We start from the raw sequence: 14,804 nt of genomic DNA on the forward strand, positions 1-14,804 counted from the left end.
TTAAAATAATCTTCTTAGTAACATTACCTCAAAAGACCAGAGCTTCGTTTCCTAGAAAATTCTACATGCAGTATCCCCATCTTGAATACGAGTAATTCAGTATGCTCTATTAAAAGATCGGGCTAGTCCATCTAGATACTTTAACTTTGTACGGTCATGAATAGCTTTTTATTTTTTACTTATTTATTTTTAATCCTCACCCAACAGTATGTTTACTGACAGAGAGAGAGAGAGAGAGAGAGAGAGAGAGAGAGAAAGAGAGAAACATTGATGTGAGAGAGAAACATTGATCAGTTGCCTCCTATACTCATCCTGTCTGGGGAAGTAACCCACAACCTAGGTATGTGCCCTGACTAGGAATTGAACCCACAACGTTTTGGTGTATGAAACGATGCTTTAACTTAGCCACCCAGTCAGGGTGGTCATGAATAGCTTTTAAAAAGCAACACTCATAAATTTACAATGGAAAGAAAGTTCAGTGAACACAGTTTGGGGATACTCCCTCCTACCCCATTTCTTCTCTTACCAACAAAAGAAGAGAATTGGGGACAGAAATTACTGTTTCTTTGTAAGTTTTTCTTTTTTCAATAGAAAATGTCTCTAAACTCCTTTGATATTCTGCAGCTGATTTTATGGCCAAAGCCATACACTGAGATCCACTTAGCCCAGCAGAGTGTCCTAATTATAGAAGCTACAATTTTGGAAATCTCTTGAAGTCTTTGTGCAGTTCTCTAAACATGACCTAAGGCCAATTATGAGTAGGTATAAGATATTTTTAAGAAAATGGTCAATATTTGTGGCCCAACTTCAACCCCAGTTTATCTAATTTAATAACTGTTTGCCATGCCAACCTTTCATTCAAGGTTGAAGGACCTTACTCGTATTTGGAAGCTCGCTGAGTTGGTGTATGGGTAAAGTCAGGTCTTTACTGACTAATGACCCCGTTCCTTGGTATGACTGTTCTCTGAAACTTCTGGTTGTGTCTTGTCTCGAGTGGCCTCCTTTCTCTCACATAAGTCCACTCTTCTACCCAGTTGAAGATGTTTTAGCTTCCATATTTCAGGCTGAGTTAAGAAGTCTAAACATTCTCCTGGCTTAAGAAACAAGTGGTCAAGGTGGAGTTGGGTGAATAGGCTTTGGTGGTGGCTGGCAAGTCATCAATGATGAATTATAGCAGGACACAGGGAAGAGTCTTGAACCAGGGGATCCAGGTTTTGGCTTTAGCTTGGCATCTAGACAGCTCTTTCAAATTTAAAAAGCCAGGTAAAAAAACACACACACACACATTTTTAGAAAGCTACGTGTTCACTTTGGGCTTCCTATGTAAAATGTGGTGATTGGGCAAGAAGGTTGATATAGGTCCTCCACATCAGCAGTTCTTGGTGTTTGCTTTCCACTGGACACACTGCCTACACCTGGACTAATGAAACCAGAATGTCTGGTGGCAAAACCTAGGCACTAGTGTTTCCAAATCTCTTCAGGTGATTCGAATTGGCAGCCAGCATTGAGAATCATTGCTTTGTAGACCTTAAAGTCTGAATGTTATGCACCTAATGTCTATCCTTAAAAAATGATAACTGAAGATGATGGGGGGTGATACCTTCCAATGACTAAATATGGAAAAATAAAGAAGCACATAATTTAAAGCATAGATCCTAATCTTGGGCTTAAATTTTTTTTGCTGTAGAAGCAAAAGTTTTAGAAATGAATTATGTTATATCCATGGTTGGTTTCTGGTCCTTTTTCTCATCCATCATTCTGGAAAGTCAGTTTTGGTCTAGACAAGAGTCAACTGGACACACTGAATTCAAAAGCCATATTATCAGCTCTGGTTGAAGGTTCGTCACTCTTCCTACCCCTTCTCTTGCTAATGAGGTTCTCTGTTGCCTTAATCTCTTGATGTCCTCAATGTCCAGAACAATGTGACAGTCTTCTGAAATATTTATACCCTAAGTATTTACAAACTGTCTTAATTATTTTAAGAAGTCCCAATACCCTACTTCTGTCATAGAAAATTGGAATGGGGATGATCATTTCTCTCAGAGTCAGGGCTTTCTAGGAATAGTTGAATCAAAGAGGAAAATATTTGGGTAGATCATGTAACATCAAAATCAAATGCTAATAATTTTAAAAGTGTGTTAAATCTAGGGGAAATCATACTTATATCTCCAAGCAAGGAGGCAATGCTATTGTATATTCAGTGTAAAGATATTTTCCATCTGAAATGCATATCTGGATCTGGGTATATTTCTTCTTAATGTGCTTTGACCCTTGATATTGCTGCCCTCAAGTTGACCCCGCCAGAATGTAAGTTTAGTGTGATCGGAGAGCTTGTTCATCTTTGACTCACCAATGCATAACACAGCACCTGGCTCATTGTAGGTGCTCAATAAATATGTTGAAAATGAAGGATTGTCCGAGATATGTATCATAAAGTTAAGTTGGAAGCAGAGTCTCTCCAATACCACAAATTTTGATATATAAGCAATCATAGTACTCTACTGAGTCTTTTTAGACTTCACTATATTTATGTATTTTTAAAATTGACTAAAATCAACCTAAACGAGCCCATAACCAGGCAATCTAGAAAAATGTACTCTAACTCTTCATTTGATAAAGACTCTAGGGCCGAAACCGGTTTGGCTCAGTGGATAGAGCGTCGGCCTGCGGACTGAAGGGTCCCAGGTTCGATTCCGGTCAAGGGCATGTACCTGGGTTGCAGGCACTTCCCCAGTGGGAGATGTGCGGGAGGCAGCTGATCGGTGTTTCTCTCTCATCGATGTTTCTAGCTCTCTATCTCTCTCCCTTCCTCTCTATAAAAAAATCAATAAAATATATATATAAAAAAAAGACTCTAGGAAACCCCAAAGCCTGGCAAAGATGACACCCCACTTCCAACATAACTGAGAAAGTCATGCAAAGGCATAGGACTTCAAACCTTAGGAGCATTTGTCCTTGAAAATGGAATCATACCAGAACCCCCCACTGAACCCCCAAATCAGAGCAACACCACCACATGTGCGTTTTATTTGTTTGTTTGCAATGAGGGCCCCTGCATATGGCTGTGCAGGTTATGGACCTCACCCTGCTACTTTAAGTGTGCTCAATGGGTGAGAAGCACCAGCATCACTTGGGAGCTTGTTAGAAATGCTCACCCCTGACCTCCTGTGTCAGAATCCATTTGGTTTATATGTTAATTAAAGCGTGAGAGGCCACACAGTAGATCTAGAATCATAAGCCTTTGGATTTTGCAATGATTATTCTGGCAGAACCAATGTTCGCAGCTACACCTAAGGAACGGCACCCTCTGTGAACATTCACCACTTTGGTGGCAGCTCCTGGTTTGTTAGGTTGTTTTACTTGCCTGTCTTGAAGGTATGAAATAAAATATTTGTAAGTTTTTTCAAATTTATGATGTAGTTGTTTTGTAGTAGGAGGCCCTACAAATGAACTCATCTACTGTACTATGGGAAGCAGACTCTACTAAAGCTATTTTTCATTTGTTAAATATCAGGTTAAAGCACACAGAAGTATGGCCAAACCAGTCCCCAAGCTCTTAGACACAAAATATGCCCTAGCATAGACCCAGAGGGCCACAAAGACCCTACAGAAAAGTACAACAAACATAGAAACTCATGTCAATCTCTATCTTTTTGTCAACAGACTGTTCTAGGCATTATTAATTTAGGGAGAAGGCAGAAGTTGGATATGTCTTTTCAGCTCTTTCTGAGTGAATCAAATATAAACTGATACTTTTCCTGAAAACATGTCAGAAAAAGGAATCTAAAAGAAAAATCTTACTCTCTGAACAGATTTGGACTTAAAGATACTCCTTTACTTCTTGCACATAGTAGATGAATATTGAGACACATGCACGCGCGCGTGCGCGCGCACACACACACACACACACACACACTCCTACAAGATAACTGAAGATGACCCCCCATGGAGCTCCATTTTATTGTGGGCAAGAGCTTTGGGATTTAGAATTGAATTGGAGTTCATGTAAGTGTCCACTGAAGCTGGCTCTTGCCAAGTTCCCTAACATCATCACCAAGTCTTGGTCACACTAGCTCTGTGGTTAAGGAATGTGCTGGCAGAAACTATCTATCTCTAGAAAAATTCTAACCCATTGGATGATCCTTCTTGTGGGTGGGAGGATGGGGATGATAGAGGTTTCCATACAGAGGTTGACTTAAGAGGTTGACTTACACAGCATCCAGCTTTGACCCATTGAAAGCATGTCCTTGGATTGAAGTAAAGCCATTGTTGTATAGTTTCCTGCAATCAACAGAGCAAGGAGAAATCAGTGACCTATAGGAGGTAATACTGGCCCTTTTCTGAGGTTGGACTTCAATACTTCATTCAGTATCAGAAATGTGCATGAAGGTTCTTGGGTCCCGCATCTGAGCCTAGAAGAAAACTCTATAGTATGTCTTGTTGGGGACATAGAATAATATTTCTCATTTTGAATTCCCATTCTCTGGACTTTGCTTTTAGTAACTTGACACTGTTTCTCAGAAGCAGGTTCACTTTGAGGAACAAACATCTGCTATCATTTAAGACTTTAAAAAAAATGTTGTACATATATTTAAAAAAACAAGGGTTTCAGTTAATAGTTAACCCAAAGTCAATAATGGAGGAATGGCCTGGCCCATATGGCTCAGTGGTTGAGCATTGACCTATGAACCAAGAGGTCACTGGTTTAATTTCTGGTCAGGGCACATGCCCGGGTTGTGGGCTCAATCCCCAGTAGGGGGTATGCAGAAGGCAGCCGGTTGATGTTTCTCATCAATGTTTCTATCTCTCTATTCCTCACCCTTCTTCTCTCTCTAAAAATCAATTTAAAAAATTTAAAAAATGGATGAATGACTGCAGTTTTTTAAAATCAATACTTTTAAAGACATTGTTCATTTAAATGCATAAGCTTTATTTTTCTGTTTAAAATGCTATTTCACATTTGTATTTTATCTATATTTTTGTTCTCTGGGCTTATCATAGGTTAAATGCTTACTTGCTGTGAGCTGAACTAAATTGAACTTCAAAGACAAATTTAAGGAAGTAGACAGACCATGCCCTTTTGTGGAAATTTTCATCTTTTAATTTGTTGCTATGTTTCTTCAACCAATTAATGTATATAATGATTCCAGGGGCTGGAATGAACTGCTATTTCCTAGTTAAGTGAATGAGACATGGAGGTGACTTGCTGAAACCACATTGCTGCAGAGCTGTTGGGACTCAGGATTCTTAACCTCAAAAGCCATTCTTCCCACTGACCCAAAACACAACCCTTTGTGCAGGAGGAGCCCCAGCGGCAGGAACTCTGGTCTGCAATGAGATGCATGGGCATTATTGGGGCTATTGACTTGAGAAAGAGAAGGCAGCCATGACCACAATAAGGCACAGCTAGTGGCAGTTGTGGGGGAACTTTGAACACTACTGTCGTCCACTATCTCCACACTGTGGTAACACATTAAGAAGCATAAATAGAGACTCCAAATTTGGAATTATACCTGGCTCTGACCCTTTATAGGACGTGATCCTGAGAATTTCAAAACTTCTATTATCCTCACTTTCCTTATCTGTAAAAATATGATAATAATACCCAATCAAAAGGTTGCTGGACTGATGAAATAGCTATATATTTAACCCAGTGAGAAACACTTAGGAGATGGCCATGTTAAAAGGAGTACCCTGAAGAGCTGGATTTATCCCATGTATAGAACTAAGAGGTAATCTTTGCTTGTTTTAGATAATGACACAATGAGTTTAATTACACAACTAAGGTGTCCTAGGTGAAGACTGCCATTCACAGGGACACTGGGCAGAGGCTGAGAAAGCACTGATAGTTAATTTTTTGTGTGAACTAGAGTTCTTTAATGAAGATGTGAGAATTATACACTTGAAGATACTTGAATACAAAATATTATAAGGCCTCCAGGCCAAATCTGGCCCACTGCCTATTCTTTAAATAAAACTTTATTGTAACATAGCCATGCTCGTTAGTGTGTATAGTGGGCCCTAAAATGGCAGAAGTTAGCAGTTGCTACTAAGGCCATGTGATCTGTAAAACCTAAATGGCCCTTTATAGATAAAGTATGCAGGCTATTTCTATAAGGGAATGCTGTTGTCTTGTCACCTAGGCCATTTTGTCATCTATAGATTCCTATACCACAGGGCCATACTCTTATTTAATTATGTGAAACCCTTGGTAGACCATAGAGCACTTACTATAACGTAGTATGGTTCTTAGATGGGCTGTGAGACTATGATGATTTTCATATAAAAATTCATTTGTTGGCATTTGTAGAATGGAGAAGTTATAACACTACTCACAGCGTCAAGGTTTCATTGCACAGTCCCTGGAAAGCATTGGCAGGGATGGAAGTCATGTAGGGGTTGTCTGTAATTTCCCTGCAAGAGAGGGACAAAACACTTGGTGAAAACACTGCTTTTATTTTATTTTTTTTGGAGTTGGGCTCATGCTGCACATCTGCATTTAAATAAATAGCCTGACACAGTTTAGTTTAATCTTGTTTCTTTTTAAGTTTCATTGACTTAGCTGCTTGCTGGTGGCTCTTAGGTCAAGCGAGGTGATGAGAACTATCCTAGGTGGACATGCACTTAGGGCCCCAAATGTATAGTCAATGAGTGAGCTTTGGATTTGGCTAAGGCCCCTGACTTAATCCTTATCTGCCAGGGGAGCTAGTGGGTCTCAGAGACTTCTTGTGAGTCTATGACAAATACTTTGTCCATAGCAACTAGAGTGTTCTAAGTATATGGAGCACCTAAAAAGAGTTGGAGGAATGGAACCAATGGATTTCATTTCATGAATATTTCTAAAGTGTTCTCCACTCGGAAAACACTGCCAGGCAGTTGCCCCAGGAGAGCATTTCTATGCCAACCTTATGGCTGGAAGACTGCCTGTATTTTGAACTGAGCTCTTCTGCTGCAAAGGAGCACTGTCAATTTTTTTCCTAGCAAAATCCCAACAGTTTGGATCCCTTCACTCCATGTTTTGCTGTGGTGCAAACTCAACCTGTAACTCTCTCTGCATATGTCCTTTCACTGCTGTACAACTTGACTGTGTGTAACAGGTTTTAGTCAAGAGTACGTGGCCAACAAGAAGTCACAGAAAGCAGTTTGAGCATCTCTAGTGACTACTCCTTGGGACTCTGCTCAGACAAAATCACTTAGGTTTTCTCTTCCTCAGTTTCCTCATTTGTAGAGTGGAAGCACTATAACTTCCTTTTATGACTTAATGAAATGGTTGAGAGGAACAACCTTGATAATTAATTAGGAAGTGTTTAAAAGTATTAAAAAACTAGATGCAAAATGAAGTGTCATCATCATCACCAAAATTTTCTCCTATTTAATCATTGCTACCAGCAAACAAATATGCCATAATTTCTCCCATCAAAAGAGAACCACAACATACCTTTTCTCCCGATATCCACCAACTACTGAAACATTTTCTGCTCTATTTTAACAGTAAAACTTCTCAAAAGAGTTTGTTATAATCACTCTAATTCTCCCTCTCACCCACTCTAACCACTTCTCCAGCATTGTAGCTGTCCAGGTCAGGATCACCAATGCCCCACATTATTAAACCCAATGGCCAGTCCTCAGTCCTTGCCACCTGTCATCTATCAGTACACCTGTCACAGCTGATCACTGCTCCTTTCTTGAAACAATTGCTCTACTTGGCTTCGACCAACACTAATGGTTGCCTCTATTCCTTTTTAGTGACAAATAAAATATTGCCCAACATTGCATGTGTGCATACTTACAGTATAAAGAATACATCCATGGAATAAACTTTGGTCAGGTCAGGGAATATTTTAAGTCCAGTGTTGAAAATGCCACTAAAGTAATGAAAAAGAAGAAAAAACACAGAAATCAGCAAAGGAAATTAACACATAGGAAGTAGAATTATGTAAAAGCTTAAAACATGGGTTCTGAATTCAGGTGGGAGGCAAATCCTAACTCCTCCACTAAATAGCTGAGTGGCCATGGGCAAGTTCTGATCCTTGGAGGAGATGATGTTCCCTCCAGTGCAATAACCTAGTCTTGTTCACCAGTGTCAAAACATGTTTTCATTTTTAGAAAAAACTTGGGATTGTTTGAACCAAGTAAGATTCCTAGGAAAAGGAATTCAAGGTTCTCTCCCTCTCTCTCTCTCTCTCTCTCTCTCTCTCTCTCTCTCTCTCTCTCTCCCTCTCCCTCTCTCTTCCTTATTTTAATTGGAGCACATTGTGGGTGTGCCAGTGTGTGTCTGGGGGATAAAATAAAGGGAGGATGGGAAAGGAAGACAATACAATTGCCCAACTCCAAGCCAAGCTTCCTCTTTCCAACTCTACATTATATTGTGTTCATTATTTTGCCAAGAATGCTTTTCCCAAGGCAGTCACAGGGGGCACCATGGCAGCAGTACCATTTAACAGGTGCATCCAGCCAAGGAAGGAAAGCAATCAAACACACTGTCACTTCCCATAGTTTGTACCATCAGGGCAGAATGCCAAAATGGAAAGATGTGCATGAACAGCACGAATACAAAAACTCTCAGGCTCTGATGCCTCCCAGATTTAGCTGGTTTAACATCTGTTGCAGCTACTAGAATGTAGGTAGTAGAAACAGATGGGGTGAGATCCAGCCACTATCAGTGAAACTTTAAAGAAAGTCTTCCAGTAGAGAACACTCCAGTTCCACTGGTGGGTCTTCTTAGGCAAATTCTGACCTGACTTCCACTAGAGCAGCGGTTCTCAACCTGTGGGTTGCAACCCCTTTGGGGGTCGAATGACCCTTTCACAGGGGTCGCCTAAGACCATCGGAAAACACATATATAATTACATATTGTTTTTGTGATTAATCACTATGCTTTAATTATGTTCAATTTATAACAATGAAAATACATCCTGCATATCAGATACTTACATTATGATTCATAACAGTAGCAAAATTACAGTAAGAAGTAGCAACAAAAATAATTTTATGGTTGGGGGTCACCACAACATGAGGAACTGTATTAAAGGGTCGCGGCATTAGGAAGGTTGAGAACCACTGCTCTAGAGGGAAGACATAGGATTTGAAGACGAAGCAGGAACCAGAGGTCTCAAATGGGACTTTGAGCAAATGGGACTTTGCAAATAACAAAGGAGAGACATGAGGGTCCATGAGGTATAATCAAAGCACAGGAAACAAGCTAGCTCAGTTGCAAAAGCAGTTCACATGGAAGAGCAGAAGGTAAAGGCCCAAGGGAAGGGCTGAAATGCCAGATTAGGGACTTGTATCAGGACTCCTCTATTCTTCAAAACCCTAGACAAGTCCATCTCCTTTTTGATGTCTTCTCTAATGGCCTGTACTCCCAAATATGTTCCTCTCATTTTTCACTTACCGTTATTCTCCTGTATGGGAGGAACTTTTCAATGTCATATATAGTATCTTCCCTGACTAGAGCGTAAGCTTTTTGAAGGCAAGGACAATGCTTTACTATCCTCTGTGCTCCCCACAGAGCCTTGCACATAGCAGGAGATCATCATATCGAAGAGTGATTGATTGAAACACTAAGTCCATATGGGAGTGGCTGCCTTGTCCCATAAGTTTTTGTCACTCCCCAGATACCCCTTCAGCCACATAACCCATCAATGTCCTTTTCTATTCCTCCGGCATCTCCCACTCCCACCTCTTCAATACTGAACTATTCATAGTTCCCCCAAATAAGCCATGTGGTCCCATGGCTTTGTGTCTTTACCATGCTTTTCCATCCATCTGCATTTCTCTTCTACCTCAACCCCCTTCTTTTCCCGGATAACTTCAATTCATTCATCCTTAAAGACTATATTCATAAAATATATATGGCTATATACTTCTATTTAAAAATTCCTAGATGGAAATAAGCTATATTAATAGTGATTATTTCTGGGCATTGGAATTAAGGTTGATTCATTTTTTTCCCCTCATATTTTTTTTTGCCTTCTTGTCTTTTACAACGCATGTGAGCAGGAAAGAGGGAAGGTAGGAGGGGTTCTTCCAGCCGGTGCCTGGAGGACCTGAGGCCATACGTAGACATCCAGTGAACACACTGTTGTTGAGCACGTACTAAGCTCAGCAGTCAAAAAGAACAGAGAACACAAACATGGTTCCTGCTCTCATAGAGGTATGATGAAGCTGTCACCAAAGCAAGGCAGCAGGTGCTGTTCCACCCATTTTTATCCCTACAACCTCTAAGAGAATAGATTTTATCCTTTGTGGCTTTTGTATTTTTGCTGTGTAGCAGCCACTCTACTATTGTTGCAATACCCATTTTCTAATAAAATTGACCAGGGGGCTCTCAGGGTTTCTTGTTTTGTTTTGTTCTGTTCTACTCCACTTAAAAGACTATATATAAGTGTGTTCCCCTATTTGTATACACACTTTAACAGCTGGTAGCTCAACTTTGAAAATAAAATGTCTTTTATTTATTATTTTAAATCCTCACCCGAGGATATTTTTCCACTGATTTTTAGAGAGAGTGGAAGAGAGAGAGAAACATTGATGTCAGAGAAACACATTGATTGGTTGCTTCCTGCATGCACCTCAACCAAGGCCTGGGCTGGGAAGGAGCCTGCAACCTGGGTATGTGCCCTTGACCGGAATCAAGCCTGGGACCCTTCGGTCTGCAGGCCAACACTCTGTCCACTGCACCAAACCAGCTAGGGTGAAAATGAAATGTATTTTAATAAACACTGCCTTTCTAACTACTTAATTACATTTTGGGGGGACACCCTATACATGATGGCATTTTCTCCTTCATGTTTCTGGGAATAGGTATCTGGTCCCAGCAGTATGTGCTGACCTTTGAACTGGTTTTCTATAATGTGGATCAGCCCTGACCGGTTTGGCTCAGTGGATAGAGCATCAGCCTGTGGACTGAAGGGTCCCAGGTTCGATTCCGGTCAAGGGCATGTACCTGGGTTGTGGGCACATCCCCAGTAGGGGGTGTGCAGGAGGCAGCTGATAGATGTTTCTCTCTCATCGATGTTTCTGGCTCTCTATCCCTCTCCCTTCCTCTCTGTAAAAAAAAATCAATAAAATATATATTAAAAATAATAAAATGTGGATCATTTCACCGGATACCTTGCCTGATGGGAAAGGGTGGGAAATAAATCATAGGATATGATTTGTCTCAGAAATTAAACCACTCAAACAGTCCCAGCCCACATCATCCTAAGGAGAATTCTGGTAGGTAATAACATAATTATCTAGAAAAAATTTTTTAAAAAATGGGATTGGAATGGAGTTAATACTTACAGGAACTTCAGAAGAGGCAGCTCTTTTAGGGCACCAGGGTCTATGTAAGTTAAGCTTCTTGTATTCCGAATCTCTCTATAAAAGTTACAAGGAGCACATTCATCATAATACATCCATTTCTGTTCTTATTAAAGATAAAACAACATAAGTCAGCTTTAACATGAGAGGAATACACATTGACATGGCAACCCACAGACGGTTCCTGCCGGGAGTCATGGCCAACAAAGGACTGCTGGCTCCTCACAGGGACACAGCAGCTGTTCAGCCTTCTCACATCCTTGGCTTAGTTTCGGTTTCTTTGAATTTATGGGCAACTTTTCTCTTAATTGCAGTCTCAGAGCCTTTTCAAACTCTTAGATGTAAATAGGAAAGAAAAGCCTCTTCAGTGACTTGTGGAAGACAGAAATCTTTATTATTCACTGTAGTAAGTGTCCTGGCCCTGGGTGGGAGGTTGAATGGATTAGATGGATGGCAGCAAGGTAATGAGGGTGGTGAGAGCTCTCTGTCAATCGCTATTTCAGTGGATGTCGTGTCAACAGTTCCCTTGGGTTTATTTTTCTATGTCAGTCATTTAAGACTCTTCAGCACATATGGTATAATATCACGTATTTCTGTAACTTACATGGTGTGATATCACGTATGTCTGTAACTTACATGGTTGGGTTTATATGCATGCTCATCACAGTGAAATTGGTGGTTGTTAGAAATGGCTATCATTGGTAAAATTAAATGTAGTGAACATACTATATTAAGAGTTTCAAGGCATTCCCCATGTTTGTATGAAGAGGATGGAGGGTCCCGCACACAGCCTTTCCTCAGGCTTGATGACTAAAGGAACCTACATTTAGTTGTTGATGGTGACAATTCGAAGACTTAGAATCTGGCTCTGGAATTTTGTTTTTAATGGTTTTAGTGAAGGGGAGTTTCTGTAAGATTCATGCATTGCAGGTATGTAATTAGATGATTTTTGGTAAATTTGTGGAATTGTGCAACCATCGTCACAATCCAGTTTTAGGGCCTTTCTATCAATGACGAAAGTAACCATAGGCCCATTTGCAGTTAATTCCCACCCTTTCTGCCATGCCGAGGATCCACTAATCTGTTTTCTATTTCTATACATGTCCCTTATCTGGGCATTTCATATCAAAGAGATGACAAATATGTAGTCTTCCATGTCTGGCTTCTTTCCTTTAGCATAATGTCTGGGAGGTTCATCCATGTGTAGCATGTGTCAGGAGTTGACTACTTTCTATTGCTGAATAGTCAGGTGGACCTGGGATCGAACCTTGGCTCTGCCACTGCTGGCTGCATAACCTGGGCAGGTTCCTTGACCTTTTTGAGCCACAGTTTCCTTATATGTAAACAGGGACAATAACAGCACCTCTTCCATAGGACTCTTGTTAGGACTAAATAATGCCCATAAGGAATTTGACATGTGACCTGGCACACAGTGAGGGCTCTATAAATGATTATTGTATTACTAGAGGCCCAGTGCACTAATTTGTGCAACAGTGGGGTCCCTCGGCCTGGCTTGCGGGATCAGGCCAAAACCGGCTCTCTGACACTCCCCCCCCCCCCCCCCCCCCCCGCCCCGCAGGGGTCCTGGTTTGTGAGAGGGCACAGGCCAGGCTGAGGGACCCCACTGGTGCATGATTGGGGCAGGGGAGGGACACGAGAGGTTGGCCAGCCAAGGAGGTACCATGGGAGGGCTTCAGGGTATGTCTGGCCCCTCTTGCTCAGTCCCGATCAGCTGGATGCCAGCAGCAAGCTAACCTACCAGTTGGAGCGTCTACTCCCTGGTGGTCAGTGCACATCATAGCGAGTGGTTGAGTGGCCGTAGCATATCATTAGCATATTATGCTTTGATTGGTTGAACGGATGACCTGACATTTAGCATATTAGCCTTTTATTATATAGGATTGCTGTTCTCCTAAGTGGAATGAAAGCTAGAGCAGAATCAAGAACTTGAATTGGAAGTGCTATAATGTTCGTACCAAATGTAAAAACAAAACACAAGGTTTGGTTTTTGACTAAAGTTCTTGACCTTGGAAAAGAGAGGATGGAATTTACTTGGAGGAGAGAAACCATCTACCCTCTCTCCACCTCAGTTTGCTGTCTATATTAATATAACCTTACTGGCCCATTGTCTTCATTACCATAACTTTTTCCCAGGCAAATAACTTTATTGTTCATTATGGGAACTTCTTGAAAGACCCATCAATGCTTCAACAGAAAGCAGCAACAGTTTATATCGCCAAATCCTTAGAATCCCCACCTCAAAATCTTTGCCTTGTTTCCACTAATCCTAACCTATCACATCATGATCTTTATCCAGCCAAGACCCTGCATTGAAAGACCCATTTTAAATTTTTGTTCTGGGTTGAAACTAAGAGCCCTCTACCCCGGGAACTCCCTCTGTCCCGGGTAAACTGGGTCGCTGGCCACCTGACTGCACGATCTCATAGTCCTTGGAGAGACGGGCAGATTCTCGAAGGCAGAGCTCTGTCTCTGCGTGGTGAACAATACACTGCCTGTCAGAGCTCTCCATTTGAGGAGGAGGGTTTGAACTCTTGTCCGAGACAATCAAATGTAAACTATTTGGTAGAGTGTGGAAACTGTGGTTTGTAGCCTGGAAAATTGTTCCATTAGAGACTATCCTTACATAAGCAGACTTCAGGGACTGACCCAAAGAGAATGTTACAAGGAAATGAAGTGCAGCCCAACTGAATTGGCGTTAGAGGTAAGGAATGCAAGGCAAAGGAGGCCCTGCTGCCGGTTACAGCTGGTTAAATGGGCTGCAACCGACATGGTGTTGTGAGAGGAGAGAGAAGTGGGAGAGGCTGCAGGAGATGGGGAGACGCAAAGAGAAGCTGGATTTCTGGGGGGAAACATAAGATGAACAAGGGATAGCTCAAGAAAACGCCAAGGAAAAGAAGTCGCTTTCTGAGGTGAGAACATAGCTCAACACTTGTGCACAAGTGAATTAAAAAAAAAATCTGTGCTGAGAGAAAGATAAACTCTATATAATATCACTTATATGTGGGATCTAAAAAAGTTGAACCCAGAGAAATAGAGCTGGGGGTTGGTTACAAGAAGCTGGGGGTGGGGTGAGGATGAGGAGATATTGATCAAAGGGAACAAACTTCCAATTGCAAGATTAACAAATTCTAGGGCTCTAATGTACAGCATGATGACTATAGCCAAAAATACTGTATTATGCACTTGGAAGTTGCTAAGAGAGATCTTAAATGCTCTCACACTCCCAAAAAAGGTAATTACTATATGTGACCGGATGGAGGTGTTGGCTAATACTATGGTGGAAGTCATTTTGTAATATGTAAATGTATCAAATCAAAACCTCATACATTAAACTTACACAGTGTTATATTGTTCATTATAACTCAATAAAGCTAGAAAGAATAAAATCTCTGCTGAAGCAAGCAAGTTTAGCCAAATGGAGACAATGTCAGAAGTGAATGCAGCTGGTATAACCTTTTCAAAGAAAGAAAGTGAGG

General features: G+C 41.0%; 1 protein-coding gene across 1 annotated transcript in view; it reads right to left on the bottom strand.

The window, feature by feature from the left end:
• TSHR (thyroid stimulating hormone receptor) overlaps positions 1-14,804 on the bottom strand; it is a 100,705-nt gene that overhangs the window by 28,977 nt on the left and 56,924 nt on the right. Inside the window, exons 4-7 of the mRNA XM_070403493.1 lie at positions 11,290-11,364; positions 7,791-7,865; positions 6,337-6,414; positions 4,213-4,281 (exon numbers count right to left, since the gene is read on the bottom strand). Of these exons, the coding sequence (XP_070259594.1) occupies positions 4,213-4,281; positions 6,337-6,414; positions 7,791-7,865; positions 11,290-11,364 (297 nt within the window). The remainder of the gene's footprint in view (positions 1-4,212; positions 4,282-6,336; positions 6,415-7,790; positions 7,866-11,289; positions 11,365-14,804) is intronic.

This window comes from Myotis yumanensis, unplaced genomic scaffold (genome assembly GCF_028538775.1).
Source record: "Myotis yumanensis isolate MYYU_CA2020_CCGP unplaced genomic scaffold, mMyoYum1.0.hap1 SCAF_1, whole genome shotgun sequence".
NCBI lineage: Eukaryota > Metazoa > Chordata > Mammalia > Chiroptera > Vespertilionidae > Myotis > Myotis yumanensis.